The sequence below is a fragment of the Nothoprocta perdicaria genome, unplaced genomic scaffold, assembly GCF_003342845.1.
Source record: "Nothoprocta perdicaria isolate Ctin4 unplaced genomic scaffold, notPer1 scaffold_41, whole genome shotgun sequence".
NCBI classification, from domain to species: Eukaryota; Metazoa; Chordata; class Aves; order Tinamiformes; family Tinamidae; genus Nothoprocta; species Nothoprocta perdicaria.
The window spans coordinates 2,059,067-2,079,688 of NW_020455655.1; the positions used below are offsets into that span (position 1 = coordinate 2,059,067).

Consider the following 20,622-nt stretch of genomic DNA (forward strand, 5'->3'; position numbering starts at 1 on the left):
ACCTGCCCGCGGCGCCAGCGCCACCGCGTCGGTGCCCGCCGCCCCCATGGCGCTGGCCGAGCTCTACACGCAGGTGAGCGGCGCGGGGGCGGTAACGGCCGCGGCGTTGGGGGGCAGCGGGGGCGTCAACGGCCACCGTGTGGTTGGGGGGGTGGGCAATGGGCGGTGCGTGAGGGGAGCAACGGCCGCCAGGGGAGGGAGGGGGCCGAGTGGAGTAACGCGGAGCTGGGGGTGCGGTATGAGCCGCTCTTCATCTATTCCGGCATCAGCCGCTGAGCTTCAGAAGGAGAGTTAAAGGGTTAAGTTCCTAAAACGTGGAGCCGGCCTCCCGCGTCTGCTCCTGCTGAAACCCGCCGCCCGGGCACCGCGGGGGCCGCCCGCCCCCCTTCCCGCGCGGCGCTCGCGCCCTGGCGTGGCGCTGCGCCCAGAGCGGGAACGGGTCGTTGGGACGGGCGTGGCGGGCCGGAGAGAGCCTAAAACTCCAGGAAGGATTTTTTTTTTTCCCCCTTCTTCTTTTCTTTTTTCTTTTTTTTTTTTTCTTTCCCCTGTGACCTTGAGCCTTTTTTTTTAGCCAGAGGTGTCGGATAAGCTAGCAGTAAGGCAAGCTGAAGGTTTAAAAGCAGTTCCCCAGCCACTGCATCACGGACTATTCTGCTTTCTGCTCTCCTTTCTTGTCCACATTGAGTAAGAATGGGAATTTTGGAAAACAAAACAAAGATTGTTACTTGTGAATGCAGGTGGTGTGGTGTTTTTTGCTCATTTTTTTACCAGTTTTTCCTGTAATCGCCAGAGTGCTGTGGCATATGATTTGTTTTCTTAATCTTAAATAACAAAAACAGCGTGAATGTGAATTACTGATTTTAACGCAAACTCAGATACCAYGATAAGCTGTTTAGCCTTTTGCTGCTGCAATATGCAGCTATTGATTGTAGTAAATCCCTCTCGGCGCAGCTGAAAGGACAAATTCGTTTTATCTGGACTAGTATTACCCAGCAAAAGGGGAGGAGTGCGGGTGTAACTTGATATGAAAATGAGCRAATTCCCTCCTGTTTGCTTGTAAGGCGGAGTGTGGAAAAGCTGAACTTTGGTAGGCGGGGGWTGTTTGCCAGTGTCGCTCCTGGAGCCATAAGGACTTTCCTGAAGAATAATTTCTTGGGTCACATGCTGTCTCTTTTTCCTCCCTTCCTTTCTTGCTTGTGTACTTCACTTTCTTRCATGGAACAAGGTATCTTCTTCTGAGGCTCATACTCTTGACATGCTTAGAATAGTAATAAACAAAGAATTCCATTTAAAGGCTCTAAATAGATATATAAATATTTTCAAGGGCGAGCAAATCAAGATTATATGAGAATGATAAGATAAAAAATCTTAATAAAAAGTCAAGTAAAAGCTAAATTAAAACTTTGTTTCATTTAGGTATATCTTTCATTTGCCTGTTAAATTGGTTTGGAGGAAGTTGGGGGAAGTGATCTCAGACAGAATAACAGCACAAAAAATAAAAAGTTGCTAGGTTTCTATGGATAAGTTCTCACTTTATGAGATCCTTGAATAATGTTAATTTTCCAAGTATACTATTGCAGCATTTTTCACTGTATTTTTTAAATACAGGACAAGTTGTTACAAACAGACCATAGATACAGGTGGGATCGAAGAATGAAGAGATTCCTGGCTATCAGAACAGACAGCTGCCGGAATAGCAGTGTATGATGTGATTGGTACTGATATCAGTGACTGGATGCAGTCACCTAAGGGTTCTGTGCTCTCCAGACTTACTTTATCACAAATAAGGAGAGTTGGCCCATAAGCAACATTGTATTCGAGTCTATTAGGATTTCCGTGCATTTTTTTCTGTCACTTTTTCCTTGCACTCACATACTTCTTACACCCCTCTCCTCACACTCAAGTTCCTGTGTGTAATCCTCATTGCTGTCTAGGGGTACACGCATCAAAGAGTAAAAATATTTTGCATCAAGGCTTAATGGAAGATGGTGGCATGTCAACAAATTGTCTCAAACTGCAAATCCTGAATATGATTTCAGTGTTAATAAAAACAAATAAACAAAAATGGTTATGAATGTGTTAGGGAGGCTTTCAGGGAGGGCATTGCTTTGTGAAATCCCAATACTAAGAGTAATTCCTCCTTCTGAGGAATGTTGATGTCTTTAAATTCTCTGCCCCGGAATTTATAGGAATTGCTAATATTTCAGAATTGTAATTTCAGCGTAGGAAAATTGGTGGTCTGCACAGAACAAAACAAATTTGGCCAGATAGGCCAAACTTTGACAACTATGTTCAGCAGGAATGAGAAGTCAATTAAACATGATACTTTAAATTATAAATGGAGCTATGTAATACTTTAATATTATATCCTTGTATTGCTAGCAACTTGGAATACTCTTCTTCCGTATTRCAGTTAAAGTTGAGTGCTTTTAAATGGTTATTTATTCAGTAATACCTAACTTATTTAGTCCAGACCAACATGACAAAGAGATAGGGAAGCATGGGACGGGTAGATATGTATTGCAGTGAGTTTTCCTGTGTCAGTACTTTGCACTCAGCRTAATTTTTATTCTTGCAAAGTTTAAACCTCTGTACTTCAGAATGTGATTTTGTTGTTCGGATTTTTTTAACACAAAAAGGTAGAATGTGTTCCTCCTGAGGCAGCTGCAGTACTTCCCTGGGAATGATTCCAGCTGTGTCAGCTGCTCACTTGTAAATAAAGAAACCCTTGAATAAATCATTGAAGTGTGTTGTAAATGTTATTTGGAGGGTAAATACTGAGAGAAGGAAGGTAACTGCATGGAGGCTATATTATGTATACATCTGTGCTTACAGCAGAATATTTTTTTACATTCAATATCCCATATCTGAGTGGAAGGAAGTGCTTTCCTAAATTCTACTAAATGAGACATCTTCTTTGGTACTTGCTTGCTCCTTTGAATTCTTCTAGGGATCAGAGATTTTTCTCAAAATGTATTTATTTATTTATTTATTTATTTATTTTCATTATGATGGAGTAAGGGGGCTTGAACAGCTTGGCAATAGTCTGATCCTTGCTCATATTCTTGCACTCTGTGTTGTTCTGCAGACTTTATACTAAGCCAGAGTAAGATAAGCATGTTTGAGTGTACACTCTTTTAGAATCATAGAATCATAGAATCATAGAATGCCGAAGGTTGGAAGGGACCTCAGAGGTCATCGAGTCCAACCCCCCTGCTCACGCAGGGTCACCTAGAGCACGTGGCACAGGGCTGCRTCCAAGCGGGTTTTAAAGATCTCCAGAGAAGGAGACTCCACAACCTCTCTGGGCAGCCTGTTCCARTGCTTTGTCACCCKCACAGTGAAGAAATGCTTCCTTAAGTTCCTGTGGAACTTCCGATGCTTCAGTTTGAAGCCATTTCCTCTAGTCCTATCCCTGCCCACCACTGAAAAGAGGCCGCCCCCCTCCTCCTCACTGCCTCCCTTGAGGTATTTATACACGCTGATCAGGTCCCCCCTCAGCCTCCTCTTCTCCAGGCTGAAYAGRCCCAGCTCTCTCAGCCTTTGCTCATAKGGCAGATGTTCCAGGCCCCTGATCATCCTGGTAGCCCTGCGCTGGACTCTCTCCAGCAGCTCCACATCCCTCTTGTACTGGGGAGCCCAGAACTGGGCGCAGTACTCCAGATGTGGCCTCACCAGGGCTGAGTAGAGGGGGATGATCACTTCCCTCGACCTGCTGGAGATGCTCTTCTTAATGCACCCCAGGATCCCGTTGGCCTTCTTGGCCAACACTGCTTATTATTATTATTTTATTATTATTATTTTCTTTTACAAAGACTAAATAAAGTCCAAAAAACAGCCCTCTCAAATGGGTAGAGCTAAAAAAAAAAAAAAAGAGGGAGAACTCCTGGGATCCAGGTCTGCATTTGATCATTTAGGTTGCACTTGAATTTTAATGTTAGTCTAATAATATGATGATAGCTAAGCTCACTGTTGTCGTCTTCTTTTGTTGTAGTACAATAGGGTTTGGATTCCTGATAGTGAAGAAGTTTGGCGTTCTGCAGAAATCGCAAAAGACTACAAAGCTGGAGACCGTTTGCTTCACGTGCAGCTAGAAGATGGAACTGTAAGGAGAAGTGCCATAGTTACAGGGGCTTTTACCAAGAAGTGTTTTTGCAGAAGTTTAGGAAACTTTATTGCAGWACCTACGTGACTAGTTCAAATGGCCCTTTATGGTAACTCTAGTGAACAGAACATTATCATACTGAAATTTTTACAAGAAATATCTGTTATCCAAAAATATAGAGTACAATTCCACTTTTATTTCAAACTTCTATATTTTTACAGATTTCAACGCAAAATATTGTAAATAGAATGAGACTTCATTTTTAATAAACAGAGAATAGTGTCTTGAATTCTGCAAGTTCACTGAGATGTATGGAATTTATGAAAAACAAGATGGGAGAGTGTTCCATCTTCCCTGTAACTTTGTGTGAAGATAGAAGATCAATTTGTGTTTAGKCAGAAATTGCAAGTCATTTTTGTTGACAGATATTGGACTACCCTGTTGATCCGGTTGCTTTGCCACCTCTACGAAATCCTGACATACTTGTTGGTGAAAATGATCTCACTGCACTTAGTTATCTTCATGAACCAGCTGTTCTACACAATCTTAAAGTTCGTTTTGTGGAGTCAAAACTTATCTACACYTATAGTGGTAAGCAAAAACAAAAGCAAGATTTAAAGTATTATTAAAAGAAAAAATCTTTAGAGGTCAGTTTATAATATGATCTGAAGAGTCTTTTCATCTAGTATATTTGAAATTATATAAGTTTTTGTATGAATATGGACTTATCTGCTGATTAGGATTTTGTATTTTACCTGGTATAGGAATTATTACTATTTCATATCAATTTCACTATTGTTGACCATTTTCATTGACCTAATGAATGTTTTATTTGTGTTGTGTATGCTTTGTTGTAGGAATAATTTTGGTTGCAATGAACCCCTATAAACAGTTGCCAATATATGGAGATGCTATTATCCATGCATATAGTGGTCAGAACATGGGGGACATGGATCCACATATATTTGCTGTGGCAGAAGAAGCTTACAAGCAAATGGCGAGGTTCAGTATTTTGTTTAACATCCATAAATGACACCTGAGGTCTAGTGGCAGTCAGTGTTAATTGTAATTTAACTTGCCTAAATGTATGCCATAGACATAGGAATACATTTAAAAGGGTAGCTTAGCTAGAAAAGAAGTAGCTCCTTCATCTGCTGAGGAATTTCTGTAACTCATAATTKTATTTGTTCTTGACCAGGCAAAACACAAACCTGTCCTAGCTGAGTAATAACATCAGTTTAGATTGTGCGAGCACAAAGGAATAAAAGAAAAAACAGATGAGGTTGGCAGTAATGAAAGTTGACCACAAGTGTGTTTTCRTATATTTGTTTCATAGAGATAATTCTTATACAGGTAAGATAGTCTGATAATTCAGTCTGATAGTCTGATTATTTTGTTTTAGAAATAACAAGAACCAGTCTATTATAGTCAGTGGAGAATCTGGAGCTGGAAAGACAGTATCTGCAAGATACACTATGAGATATTTTGCCACTGTGAGTAAATCAAGCAGCAATGCACATGTGGAGGATAAAGTACTGGCATCCAATCCAATAACGGAGGTAAATTTCAGAAAATATAGTCTGTATTCGTTAATTCTGAACACTTCCAAGCATCTTTGTTTGAACTCTTTAGGTGTTATTTTAACTGCTTGACTTCAGTATCTGAATTAGAAGCTTACCTTTTGTCATCCAAAGAAAGAGGCAGGCAGTATCAAGAGGCAGTATGGAACAGCCAGCTTCTGCCTAATTTAACAGTTGCCCTTTGGAAACATTAATTTGCAGTGGTTTTATCTGGTCAAATCCTGTACAGTGGGTGATGGCAGAAAAATATTGAAGAGGTTGTTTGTTCATGGGGAATTGAAATGGTTAAGGTTTCTCTGTAGCAGTGAGGAAAATACTTTAATTATCAGTTTATATTACTGTTATATTGCTTGATTTAAGACAGTTATTTGGAGCCTCAAAATTTAAATTGCACAATTGAATGCTGAGAAAAGTTCTTCTGAAAGATGCTAATAAACCCTAAAAAATACCATTTTCCTAGGCTGTTGGCAATGCGAAAACCACAAGGAATGATAACAGCAGTCGCTTTGGCAAATACACTGAAATCAGTTTTGATCAGAGTTACCAAATCATTGGGGCTAACATGAGAACATACCTGCTTGAGAAATCTAGAGTTGTCTTTCAGGTGGGTAAAATAAAGTTTTTAAAAACTCACTGTGAGTGTAGCTGCTAAGGTACTATCATTTAGCTCTGCCGCTTTAATATGGAAAGCATTCTGTGAAGTTTTGCATTGTATGTCTAAGAAAAATCTGATTCCTTTTTTAATAGGATCTAATCTTATTTATAATAGGAGATTAAGTTAGTCCCTGTTCTTCTTTACCTTAAATAGAGAACATAATTTAGGAACAATTCCCCAAGTATAGTAGGTAAATGTGAGTAATCTGTAAYTTCCAGTCTCAGTAGCGATACAGACCAATTGCCTCTGGTAAAGGACAGCATGGGTCGTGCAGAGGGAGTTTCACTAAAATAYGTACTGAATAGTTTATGAAATCGGGACTTATCCCATGTGATTCATTCACAGTATTATGGAAAATAGATCTATAAATGCGCAGGCTGAAAAATGGTTTAGAAATAGTTTGAGACTTTTCTGGGTTATTAGGAGCAGTGTCTCAGCTGACACKCCAAGTAAGTTCCTAGTTAGCCTATTTGTGAGTTCTTATTAGACGATTGTTCAAACTGAAGCAATTATTAGAGTGAAGTCTTGGGGAAAGAACTTGGCATATTGATACTGGAAAAAAGTATATTTGGATTTATTACATTCAGAGCTCTTGCCGATTTCTAAAATGTGCTGTTTTAATTATAGGGCAGTGCCTACATGGAACTATTGCATAGGAATTTAAGCTTCAATAATCATTATTTCTTTACAGCAATATTTAATATCTTTTCTTTGTATTTTTTTCCTATAATGGTATTGTTTTCTTTCATTTGCAGTCAGAGAATGAAAGAAATTACCATATATTTTATCAGTTGTGTGCATCTGCTGTACAACCTGAATTCAAGCATCTTAAATTGGGTAGGTMTCAAGGGAATAAAATGCTCTTCATCTTTGTAAAGAAGTATTTCCAACGTTGGAGTTTTTACCACCTGGAGTATTAATTGTTTCATATCATGAATCTAAGTGATTTTCAATGACATTTGTTTTTAAATCTCTTAGCTCTTAATCTTGCTTGTATTGAGCTTAGTAGCAAATGTAGTACCTTGAATAGTGTGTGATCAAGTACCTTTTAAAATCTTAGTCTTTTATAATCTTAATCTGATACTTTCTGCAGTGACAGATGCTGTGATGACAGTTTGGGGGCTTGTTTCATTTAACTACAGAAGAGCTTCAGTGCCAGCTGGGAGAACCAGGCTGTAGATGTATAGTTACTCAGTTTTTATTCCTGTTTGTTTGTTAGATGAACTATTAAGATTTACAGGAATGATGAGTGCCAATTAGTGTCAGTTCTACTGATTAGCGCATGGATTTGTCTTTACCAGAAAAAAAGATCACCGTCATCTCACTGCTGAAGAGATGTCATCTGACAGCATCTTTATTTTTCTTGCGTTGCAAGAGTCTTAATACGTGGCTCTCCTCAGTCCCTAATTTTCCAGTGTTACAAGTTTTGCATCTTATCTATAGGAAGCGCAGAAGAATTCAACTATACAAGAATGGGTGGCAGCACAGTTATTGAAGGAGTTGATGACAGAGCAAATATGGTGGAGACTCAGAAGACATTTGCTTTACTGGGTAAGTTCTTGGAAATACTCAATTTTATTATCTATTTCTCTGAAATGGGAAAGGCGGTTTGCTTCAGGTGTCCAAAATATTAGACATAATTACCAAAATCATTTCCACCATAGCTTATCCATTTCACTCTTGGCCCGTTATAAAGGGACTTTGCAAGAACAAGTGGCTGTTAACAATTGGTGTTCGTTGTTGGTGATAGAATCACCAGGGACTTGAGTCTGACTGGTCGTTAAGCTATTATGCTGTGAAGGAAGTGGAATGAGAAGCTCTTTTTGCCCCGTATGCCTGATATAAAAGCCCAAGCGGACTTTAGTTGAGACCTGAGGGTGCATAAGAATTTTTTCCTGATCTGTTGTCAGATCAGACAAGCAGAAAATAGGCAGAACCGGGGCTTTGTCTGTAGAGATGCCATATCCTTGGCTACATARTAAAGCAAGTAATTCATCATTGTGGTATTTTAATTAAATGCAATATTTTTGAGTATTTTAAATGATCAAGAATTGTGGGGTTATTTGTTTGTCTGTTTTTTTAGGTTTGAAGGAAGATTTTCAGATGGATATTTTTAAAACACTGGCAGCAATCCTGCACTTAGGCAATGTACAAATAATGGCTGTTGGAGATGAAAGGTCATCCATCAGTGTAAGGAAATAACTTATTCAGACGTATGCCACTTCCTTTATATGCTGCATCCTTTAGAAATATATTTTTTTCGTATTTTGGAGTGCAGATCAGCATTAAATCTGGTGTACTAAAATTACTTGAGAGATTTCTCCATCTGTATAGAATCACAATAATTGCTTTYATTCTAGTTCTGTTTCTTACCCAAATTCAGAAAGTCTGAACAAAAGCAAAATGTTATTGTGAAAACCTCAAATCCAACTGATCTACAGCTGTTGGAAAAGCCTTTTTGCAGAATGCATGAAACAGCATTGGCAGGGTTGCYGCTCATAATGTGTCACAGCAGACTGTGCAAGTCCAAAAGGCAAGGACATCCAAATGTCTAAAATAACTTCTTTCTTTATACACATCGAGTGCATCTCATCCAGTCTGAGTTCTTCTTTCATGTATCAGTAGTTTATCCAGGGTTATTTGCTTTAGCAAAACTCCTCTCAATGCTTTGCCAGAATAGGAAGTGAATGGAGTCCCCTGTGTATATAAAAATAAAGCCATAGTTTGAAATCAGTGATGCCAGGATTTCACTGGCTAGACAATAGTTATTTGGTAAGGTATTAAATTTAATCTAACAATATTTGTACATCTTCTTTGAAGCTGGACGATAAACATCTCAGTATATTCTGTGAACTTCTGGATTTGAATAGTGACAAAATGGCACAGTGGTTATGCCACCGAAAGATTATCACTGCCTCAGAAACTGTAATAAAGCCAATGACAAAATCTCAGGCTATTAATGCAAGAGATGCTTTGGCAAAGAAGATCTATTCTCATTTATTTGACTTCATTGTGGAAAGAATTAATCAAGCTTTGCATTTCAGTGGCAAACAACATGCTTTTATCGGTGTTTTGGACATTTATGGGTAAGCATGTCTCTGCAGACAAGTTTATTTTAAGCTGTGCCTTTTCTTTGGAGCTTGCTAAGAGACACCACTACCTGATTGTGCTGCTAATCTATTTGAAGGGTTTGTTTTACTAAAAGGATGTGGTCATGTAAGTTTTTACATGCGGTTTAGAGGGAATTTCAGCATCTATAAATATTAGTTTTTTTGTGTGTGTGTGTGAGAATTAAATTTGTGTTTTGGTATGATATGTTTAGATTTAACTCTTCTTTTTTTTTTTTTTTTTTTTTAGCTCTATCATGGTAATGTTAATTTCTAGGAAAGTTTTGAAATGACTCAGCAGCCTCTGTAGTGTTATGGTTATTTAATTTTCTTATAAATATCTTAATAACTTCAGAATCTTATAAGGTTGTTACCATTTATATTTAAATGTCATAGTATTTGTTTTTTATCCAGTACAGTTTTGTCATCTACCTTTTTCTTATTCAACATTTATTTCAGCTTTGAAACTTTTGATGTGAACAGCTTTGAACAATTTTGCATCAATTATGCTAATGAAAAATTGCAGCAGCAATTTAACCTGGTATGTTAATATATTTTCGTTGTTTATCTCATTTTGCATAAGTTTTGAGTTTATTAAAACAGGATAATAGCAAATATTATTGACATATTTGTATTTGAGTAACGGTTATTACCAGATAGTGGCTGTCTGGTAATGGATAAAAAAATATTTATACACACTAATATAAATACACATATTCATAAGTATGCAGAATTTTCTGAGTTTGTTTTCTTACAAGCTAGTTAATCTACTCTATTGCAAAATATATATATATTTTGTTTCTGTCTTATATATGCAAGCAAATATATGCATGCACAAATACATCTATTGATTGAATTTATCTTCTAAATTGTTAACTCTTCATAATTTTCCTGTATCTAGCATGTCTTTAAACTTGAGCAAGAAGAATATATGAAGGAAGATATCCCATGGACTTTAATAGACTTTTATGACAATCAGCCTGTCATTGACCTTATTGAAGCTAAAATGGGTATTTTAGAACTTCTGGATGAAGAATGCTTGGTAATTTAAAAATTCATGTACCTATGAGCTGACATAGAACTATATATATTGTTATAAGTTGGGCTACTGGGTTAATCCATCTTTTCTTCCTTTTAAATGGAAAGATGAGCATTTTCTTTATGAAAAGAAAATGTATCTGGTTGTCCTCTGTTTCATTTTAAGACTTTTTTTTTTTTTTTTCAAATGTCTTTGTTAAAGAAAGATCTCTTGCCTTGTTTTTATAGTTACCTCATGGAACTGATGAAAACTGGCTTCAAAAGCTATATAATAATTTTGTCAACAAAAATGCACTTTTTGAAAAGCCAAGGATGTCCAATACATCTTTCATTATTCAACACTTTGCTGATAAGGTAGAGTGCACACAATCTAGTAATATTTCACCGTATTTCTATTTGTATCTCATTCGGAAAAGAAACAAGCATATCAAATATAGAGAAGATATTAACACTTCTTTTTTGTTTGTTTGTTTTAAATGTCTGTATCATCTACCACAAAACATATTACTTGTTAGTAATATTGACCATGACATACCATTTAAGCATAAAACATGTCAATTATTTATACCTGAAAATTGATATTCATTTTTTTGGCATTTTTATTTGAAATCATAGTAGAGAGTAATGAAAGGAGAGAAAAAAAGAAACTCCTAATCAAGGTAGAAGGTAAATGCAATTTGTCCTGCAAAACTAAGATTGAAGTAAATGTGTTTATGTGTGTTTACCTTAGTGAAACTGGTTATAGCAGAGTTACCTTCACCTTGTTTAAGATTAGCAAAGACTTGTTGTCCACTGCAGTTTAGAGAGTAAGCTTAGAGAGTAAAAATTATTGTTTTGCTAACTGCTCATGGATTTCTGAGAAGTTAATGTCACTTCTTTGCACAGGTGGAATATAAATGTGATGGATTTCTGGAAAAAAACAGAGATACAGTATATGAAGTATTAATTGAAATCCTGAAAAATAGCAAGGTTTGTGAACAATTAATGTTGATGAATTTTCTAGAAACTCATTTTGGAATTAATTCAGATCCAATTTTTAAAGATTTGTTTTGGTAAAAAGGTGTTTTTATTAAATAGCCTGAGTCTCTTAGTTTATATCTTCARTTTTACTGTAAGAAGAGTTTGTAGTTTTAACTTTAAAATCCCGTAAAAGATTAAATAGCACTATTTTACACTGTGTCATATTATGCACATTTACCTAAATTACTATTCTTTTTGTTGAACAATTGAACAGCACTTAATTGTGATTCTTTCACCACGCCTCTAGTTTCATCTGTGTGCAAACTTTTTCCAAGACAATCCAGTGTCCATTTCACCCTTCAGTTCATCTATAAGCATCAAATCAGCAAGACCTGTTCTCAAATCTCCTAACAAACAGTTCCGGATGACAGTTGGCAGTAAGGTACTGTATAAATGTGCTGTTCTGTGATGCTTGTCCTTTTAGGAAATGGTGCTGGGCAGTCTGAAACTAAGGTACTTTTGCTCTTTGCCATCTATATCTGTTTTGCAGTGATAAAACATTATCTAATTTATATATAGGAAAGTATTTTAAATACAATGTTGCCTGAATTTAAGACCAAGGCCCTAAGAAAATTTCCAAGTGTCTAGCCAATAACAGAGAATTTAAAAACTGAGATWTGTCTTTTTGCTTAGCTGGGAATGTTTTAATAGCAAAACTGTTATATCTTGTATCTTCTAGTTCCGCAGTTCGTTGTATTTACTTATGGAGACACTTAACRCAACCACCCCTCATTATGTAAGATGTATAAAGCCAAATGATGAGAAGTTGCCTTTTGAGTAAGTAGATTAGCAGTGTTGATCTGCTYTATTTAAAACTGAAGGAGTATTTTTCTATTTCACATAAACTACATGTCTGTAAGCCAGCCTCTTACTGTTGAATAACTTCACGTACAGAATATTTTTCTTTATTGAAGACTGGATAAAACAATTTTGTATTCCTACATAAGTAGAATAATCCAGTTAATTGTTTGTATCCTAGACATTTTTATTATGCTAAAAATTTTCAAGTGAGATGTTGCTGTTTGTGCATTTGTTATAATATTTTTGGAGCAAAAGGTTGTCCATTTTAGATTTAAGTTGATGGAAATTTTGCATAGCTGAGTTTTCTCATTTACTATATGTTTTTTTTACTGTGTGGTGGCAAAAATATAATCTATAACTCTGTTTTTTTAGATTTGATTCAAAAAGGGTGGCTCAACAGCTACGAGCATGTGGTGTTTTGGAAACTATTAGAATTAGTGCACAGAGCTATCCATCCAGGTAAGGCCAGCAGTAAGCCTTTGTATGTTGAAAAAATATATTTAAGTCTCTTCTACATAAGCAAGATTTGCCAACTTATAAATTTCCAGGTGGACTTACATTGAGTTTTTCAGCCGATACAGCATTCTAATGACAAAGCAAGAACTCTCCATAAATGATAAGAAGCAGATTTGCAAGACTGTTTTGCAGCGACTGATCCAGGTTAGTCTATATGCACTGATGCATTTTCTATTATAGCTTCTATTACCAATGCAAAGTCTYTTCTCCAAGCTGTATTATATCGTTCCATAAATAAGATAACATATTTGTCTTATTGCTTAGCAAATRCCCTTAATGTGTCTTTCCTGTTCTAGTGTATTGTGATTCAGTAATCTTAGGTGRTTCTTCATGTGACATTCATTCATAAGGTGACCATAAACAGATGATTAAACCTCCCTCTGATTAATATGTTCACAAGTAAAATGGAAGCTATTCTAGCTGTCTTTACAAATCAGTGAATAATAAATGATATAAATTTTCCAGTTATTTTAGTCTGCATATGCTAAGGATAGTAGCTGCAGAGACCCTAGTACTGACCTCTGCAAACCTCCCAGGGCAAGAGTCTGAGCTTAAAAGTAGCTCCTGAAAGGCGGCTCACAGACCTCTGATTCCCAAAGCTTTTTCTTCCACAGCTCACTGATAAAAGGCTGGACATCTATACCAGAACTTAGTGCTAAGCTAAGCAGCCAAACGGGTGAATTATGGGTGATGAGGTTGCATTAATGGACAATTAATCTGGACAATAAGTGCAGATCCTCTTTTTAATGAGATCACTGAGTAAGGGGTTTGGGTGCTATTCTCTKTTTTTTTTTTTTTCCCTTGCTTTGTGTTTTTTAACTCCCTATACTCATATCTATAAAGAAGGAAGAGAGGATGCTCTTCTTTAGCAAGATCATGCCATTTGAGTATAGCTTGGCTGAATGGATAGTTTGTACAAGGAAGAGGTTTCTGCTACACAAAAATAAGGAGAAAGAAAACCTTGTATACCTATTGCTTTCTTTTTCAGGATCCTAACCAATACCAATTTGGGAGAACAAAAATCTTCTTCAGAGCAGGGCAGGTTGCTTACTTGGAAAAACTGCGATCAGATAAACTGAGACATGCATGCATCACCATCCAAAAGAGTGTTAGAGGCTGGCTGCAACGGAAGAAATTCCTTCGCGTAAAACGAGCAGCTATTATAATACAGCAGTACTTCCGTGGGCAGCGGACTGTACGGTACTTTTGGCTAATAAATGATGTTGCTGCTAGGGATGCCTGGGGGTACATAGGAGGTCTGAGTCTCATCCAGCACTGGTTTGGAAGTGTTCTTAGAGCAGACTGAGAAGAAAGTGACAATCTCGGCTTTGAACATTTCAGAAAGAGACCGTCAGAGCTCTGGCTTAAAGCCTAAAAGAAATGGCATTCTGTAAACACACCTCAGAGGAATATGCCTCATTTTGGTCCCAGCTGCTCTTCCATCTTGTTATGTGGTTGATACATCACTTACCATAAAGTATTTGCATTGCCAATGTTATAAGGAAAGTAATACCATAAGCTGTATTTAGCTACAAGAATTAGTTCTACATGAACCAAACTACTTTTTGATTGTTGGGCTGACTGGGGAATGAAGAAGAGAAATAATGTGACCTAAGTAAACTTTATTGTCTCTTGAATTAAGGCAGGCTATAAGTGCAAGAACTCTGAAGCAAACCTGGGCAGCTATAGTTATTCAGAAGCACTGTCGGGGCTACCTGGTTCGTAAACTTTGCCAGCTCATCCACGTGGCTGCTGTAACAATCCAAGCTTATACGAGAGGATTTCTAGCAAGGAAAAAATATCGGAAGGTACAGCCAATAAAAATTTCATTTCAATAACTGGAAACAATTACTGCAGCATAAGAAAGATGAAGACRGGGGAGATTAATGACATGTAATACTTTACCTTTTGCATGTATTGTTCTCAGACCTTCTAGTGTATTGGTGTTCTGTTATTGTTAATGTAATAATACACAGCATAGATCTAATCTGAGAGTTACTAAGAGCTATTTGATTGTCTGACTTATGCTTGTTGGAGATCACATAAGGAAGCTATTACAGTGGTTCAAATACATGTGCAGTCCAGATATTTCAGTATTTGGATGATTCTGRTAGGAGTATTGTCATCACCAGTGAATGTAGATTCACAAAACATTTTAATTGATGATTGGTCCACAGGTAATTACAGACAGATGTTAATATTTCCTTTTTTTCTTTTATAGATGCTTGAAGAACACAAGGCTGTAATCCTTCAGAAATATGCCCGTGCATGGCTTGCAAGGCGCAGATTTCAGAATATTCGCCGGTTTGTATTGAATATTCAGCTTTCATACAGAGTTCAGCGACTGCAGAAAAAGATAGAGGAACAGGTGAAGGAAACAAGTCTGTTTATTCTTTTTATTAATTTTTTATCGTGTCAGTTTTATTCACATGTCTTGTGTTGACTGACTAGATGCTTAGAATACCCATAGTTTATTTGACAAGACAAGAAACATAAGATTATGTCCCTTTATAACAAATCAATAATTTCCTTATGTTTTTGAAGCACGTGATAACTGAGATTTTCAAGTTAGCTGTGCCAATAAAAAGAGTTGGCAGAAGGCATTTTTTACAGTTTCATAACTACTGAGTCCCAAATCTGGATGATATTCATCTTAGGAGGAAGTGTGGGTTAGTTACAATTCTGATTCAACATATTTGTTGAGTTGCTGGGGTTCAGTATTATATTTCAAGGATAGTTTTGGAAAGCCATACTGGCCAAATTTTCTTTATTATGCTACCTTTAATCTGACTGATGGAATCAATCCTCAATTGTGAAATGATCATAATTTAGTTGGAGGAGGGAGCAGAAATAGTTCAGGTGCTCTCCCTTAGCTGTGGAGAGGCAAAGTACAGATTGCATTGTCCATGTGTTGCTTGATGTTTATTTTGTTAAGTCACAACAAATTCTGTGTATACAGTTATAATTTACCRATACATTTAAAAATTAATTTTTGATAGTGCTAAGCCATACAAAAGTGCCGATAAAAAGACACAGAAAATGCTGTTTGACTGAAGGATGGAGCTGATTTTTTTTTTTTCAGTAATTCTTTTAGGGGAATATAAAAATACAAAACCATGTGCATTTTTCTATTTTATCTTGTACTGCTTACTGTAGAGTAAAGAAAATCATGGCTTGCTGGAAAGGTTAACCAATCTGTCTTCAACTCATATGAATGACTTGGAAACAATTCAGAAACTTGAATCAGATCTTGAAAAGTTAACTGCACAGAAGAGAACATTTGAGGAGAAAGGAAAGAAATACAAAGAGGACAGTGAACAGGTAAATTTCCCAAGATTATCTTGCTACTTGTATTTTAGTTTTAAAATGTCTTTATGCTTTGTGAAATGTGTGATTTTGAGAGTTAAAGAACTTTGCTTTTGGTTTGAGGGGAGAGAGGAGGGGTGGAGTCTCTGACCTTTTTACACACCGTGAGACTGCCAGGGACCTGTTTATTCTTTCTTTATACATCTTACACTTTTTTTTTTTTAAATATGCACAGAAAATCTTAAAACTTGAAAATCAGAATAAAGAACTGCGAGAACAGAAAGAGACCTTAGAAAGAAGGCTCCAAGAAAAAACTGAGGAAATGAAAGGTACAGTAATTTACAGGAGCTTGAAAGTAGTTATGGGGGGAAGGATCKATAAAGCTCACTTTACAGCAAATATAAATGATTCTTGTTATATTAAAAACAATATAAATGCTCAATTACAATAACTTAAAGGTAGACCTTGTGCCAAGCGGCAAATACTTCTTCTAATTTAATAGTTCATTAGTTCAGTTTTAAAAAAAAAAAAAGAGTTCTCTTATTATGTTTTCTGTCTCCAAGGCAGCATGTGCATTCTTCAAAGCTTGTCTTCCTCCTTGGTTGATTTAATATACTGCTTTTAAGAATCTAAGTTCAAAGGACCAAGGCAGCACATCAGATCAAATGATGTCTGGGTGTTACACAAATTTTTTATTCTGTACGATTACTTATCAGGACTATTGTGAAAATTCCTGATGTTTAAGAGATTAATTTCAGTCTAACAATGCTAAGGATTGCTTATTAAAACAAAAACTTCTCATAGTGCTCATGCCATTTTAACCAATGTGCGATATTATGAAAATCTCAAATATTGAAATATTTTTTGACAGACAAAATGGATGACCTCACGAAACAACTCTTTGAGGATGTGCAAAGGGAAGAAAGACAGAGAATGTATGGAATCTGATTTTAATGCTTTGAAGTAACACTCATTTTCTTCTCTTTCTCTGCCTTTCTTTCTCCTGCTATAAATACACTATAYACACATATCGCTACAACTCCATTGATACTGTTGGACGTTTTTTCTTGATGGAACTGAAAATCAATTTCTTGATTTAAATATCTCCTTCAAATTAGACTGAAAACTTACTTATGAAAGTGAAACCACTTCTTCAATTTGTTCTATTTAGGATACTTGAGAAAAATTTCCAAAATCAGAAACAAGACTATGAAAAAGAAATTGAATTGCTCAAAGGAGAAATTAAGATTCTTAAAGAAGAAAAAAATCAGCTACAACATCAAGTTCAGCAAGAAACTATCATTCAGGATGGCTTGAAAATGGAAATAGAACAACTTACAAAGCAGGCACAGGTAAAGTATAACATTTCAAAATCTTTGCTAGATAAAGCAAGTAGAGAATGTCAGTGTCTTCTTTACACATTTTTTTTTTCACTTTTTTTCTCCATATTGTATCATTTTCAGTTGAAATGCAATATGAATACATTAATGYTCACAGAAATGAGTAGCATTTGAGAATAACTGTGCCTGAATAATTGCATATATAAATGTCTGGATCTTTTTTTTTTTTCTTTTTTCCAGTATTTTTTTTTTCCCAGAGGGGGATATTTTCACAAATATAATTTATAAACAGAATTTGAAAGTTCTGTTWTAGTAAAGTCATGTAAAGTCATGGATTTTTCTTTTCCGAGTCAGAAAAATGTATGAATTCATTATATCATATTATTGTTTTGCTCAGATGTCTGTAAGAAGCTTTAAATCCAATACATGTTAAGCCTTCTAACTTCTGCGATATAAACATGTTCTTATTCACAATTTTCTTTATAGTTTGACTGATACTTAGCCATTTGTCATTTACATTTTATACTTTTTGTCGTACTCAGACAATTCCTGAATTGCGAAAGGAGATTGAGCTACTACAAACACAAAAAATGGATGTTGAAAAGCAGGCACAGTCCCAGAAGCGAGAAATGAGAGGTAAGCTGAGTATAGGATAATTCAGAAAATTTACCAATCACAACATGGAAGAGGCTGCTCTGAACTTTCCTCCACATTTTTTAGCTATAACAGAGGCCCAGATCTCTTATTAAGAGTACCTTAATGCACTAACTGCAGTGCAAATCATAAAATAAACTTCTATCTGCAACATTAAATGTAGTAATTAGCACTAAGTAACAAAACATCTATATAACTCTAGCAATTTTCCAGATCAAGAACAGAAAGATAGAACGTTCSAAATGGAATATGGGGAAATTATTCACATAAAAAATATTTTCTTTTCCCCAGAGAAGATGTCAGAAGTTACAAAACAGCTTCTTGAAAGTTATGATTTTGAAGATGTAAGAAGCAGGTAATTTTGTTTCAAGATTTCTCTAAAATACTTGAGATGTATTTTATTCACTTATGCACTACTGATACTGTCTTTTGCTCTAGACTGTCTACGGAGGATTTGGAACACTTAAATGAAGATGGAGAACTGTGGTTTGCTTATGAGGGCTTGAAAAAAGCGACAAGGTTAGCTCAGGTGTTTGTGTTCATAGCTCCAACCTGCAATCTAGAATATAAACAGATATCTGAGATATAATGTGTAAGTTCCAATTCCCTTAATCATAGATGATGTAATAAGAATGTCTTCATGTACTTTCAATTTCGCTTTGTGTTAAGTTTGACTCATTGCATCAAAGTGAAACTATATGTGCAAGTTTCTCTCCCACCTGCCCCCCTTTTCTTTAACAGAGTATTGGAAAACCACTTCCAGTCTCAGAAAGAAATCTATGAAAAGGAGATTGAAGGTCTGAATTTTAAAGTTGAACATCTTAGCCAAGATATTAGTCATCTACAAAAATTATTTCGAGAGGAAAATGATATAAATGATGGTATTCGACTTGAAGTTAGCAGACTAACCTCAGAAAACCTGGTAAGATCAATATGTGTTAAAGCAAAGTGTTTTGATTACTTTAAAGCAAAATGTTTTGATTACTTTGCAACACAATCCAAACACRTGTGTGTGTCTGAAAGCTGTTAAAATCTCGTCCTTGAATTCTCAAGGCTTTAATAGAAATGGCTGTGTGAGATTGAACATCCGTGTAGACTTGTTAGGGGCAGCTCGTTAGGAGGCAGCGGAATTTATTTTTTGAGCGTTCAGCTCATTGAAAAAACCTCACAAGGGCTTTTATTCTGTCTTTTATGTGAATTTGAATTGAAACTTGATTCTAATAATAGATTGGTAAAACACTTTTGCAAAATCTTACTTGGTATACGATGCACACACAGACTGTGACTTCTCCCATTGATGACTAAGAAGACATTGAGAAAATCTTCAGAATACTCAGAAAGTGTAAAACTTCTGTATGCTCACATAGCTAAATATTCATAATTTATAAAAGATAATGCTTGAATTGTTTCCATTTTTTTTCCAACCTCACATAAATATTTTGATTATGGTTTATTCAGTTTTGTTAATGTAAGCAGCTTTTGAGGGATATAGCAATTTCTACAGATGCACAGATTAATACAGGAGATCATGAAAAACAAGTGTAATTTATAAATAATTTTAAATAAAAAATATGACTCAAAGATTTAACAGTGACCAGCGTGCTAGCTCACTGTAATTTTAAAAATAACTATCTAGTTTAAATCTCTAATCTGATAATTGCAAAGAGGAGCAGATCAAATCATTATGTTTTTCTGATGGGACTTTTTTTTTTTTATATTTAAGCTTAATGAAGAGCAGTTTCATAATACTGCAACTTTCTCTGGGTTAATGTTTTTAGAAAAGAGCAGCTCTCAGACCCTCCACCAGAGGGCAGTTATTTCACTTTTAAGAGTGACCAGCAGTAGATGGCTAAAAAAATATATACAGATCAGAGAAGCAGGTAACAGGGCTTCTTTGCAGTATTTTTTCAGTTTCTGATCATTTGCAGTTGAAGGACTTTACTGTGTCTTAGGAATTGTTGGATTTATTTGAAAAGTGGAACATGCTAAGATACTCAAATGTCTTTTTCCACTAAAAGGTGATCCCAGATCTTAAGCATCAAGTTTCTGAGCTGGAAAATCAAAAATTAGATCTTGAAAACCGTCTTCAAGAACAGACTGTAAAGTTGAAAGGTAAAGTACTTGTGTGATTACTAGCCTTAGGGTAGTTTAAAAAGAACATRCTGAATTCCCTAGATTTTAATTTGTAAAAGCTGAAATCATAATCACAGAATGTTCAAGGTTGGAAGGGACCTCTASAGATCATCTAGTCCAACCTTCCCGCTCAAGCAGGCACACCTASAGCATGTGGCACAGGGTGGCATCCAGGAGGGTTTTGAAGACCTCCAGAGAAGGAGACTCCACAACCTCCCTGGGCAGCCTGTTCCACTGCTCTGTCACCCTCACAAGGAAGAAGTTCCTCCTCACCTGGAGATGGAACTTCCTGTGTTTCAGCTTATGCCTATTACCCCTTGTCCTATCGCTGGCCAATGTAATACATGATAACATAATTGATTTATTA

General features: G+C 36.1%; 1 protein-coding gene across 1 annotated transcript in view; it reads left to right on the plus strand.

Moving 5' to 3' along the window:
- The first annotated feature begins 46 nt into the window (after positions 1 to 46).
- Positions 47 to 20,622, plus strand: part of MYO5C (myosin VC) — a 29,467-nt gene continuing 8,891 nt past the window's right edge. Inside the window, 30 exon segments of the mRNA XM_026045810.1 lie at positions 47 to 137; positions 3,966 to 4,105; positions 4,531 to 4,696; positions 4,963 to 5,107; positions 5,508 to 5,664; positions 6,146 to 6,289; positions 7,096 to 7,177; positions 7,784 to 7,891; positions 8,424 to 8,530; positions 9,161 to 9,426; positions 9,907 to 9,988; positions 10,349 to 10,489; positions 10,714 to 10,839; positions 11,371 to 11,454; positions 11,753 to 11,887; positions 12,185 to 12,282; positions 12,679 to 12,765; positions 12,855 to 12,966; positions 13,811 to 14,022; positions 14,465 to 14,630; positions 15,044 to 15,190; positions 15,979 to 16,143; positions 16,364 to 16,457; positions 17,000 to 17,063; positions 17,300 to 17,480; positions 18,011 to 18,104; positions 18,414 to 18,477; positions 18,561 to 18,641; positions 18,864 to 19,044; positions 20,141 to 20,234. Coding sequence (XP_025901595.1) covers positions 47 to 137; positions 3,966 to 4,105; positions 4,531 to 4,696; positions 4,963 to 5,107; positions 5,508 to 5,664; positions 6,146 to 6,289; positions 7,096 to 7,177; positions 7,784 to 7,891; positions 8,424 to 8,530; positions 9,161 to 9,426; positions 9,907 to 9,988; positions 10,349 to 10,489; positions 10,714 to 10,839; positions 11,371 to 11,454; positions 11,753 to 11,887; positions 12,185 to 12,282; positions 12,679 to 12,765; positions 12,855 to 12,966; positions 13,811 to 14,022; positions 14,465 to 14,630; positions 15,044 to 15,190; positions 15,979 to 16,143; positions 16,364 to 16,457; positions 17,000 to 17,063; positions 17,300 to 17,480; positions 18,011 to 18,104; positions 18,414 to 18,477; positions 18,561 to 18,641; positions 18,864 to 19,044; positions 20,141 to 20,234 — 3,814 coding nt within the window.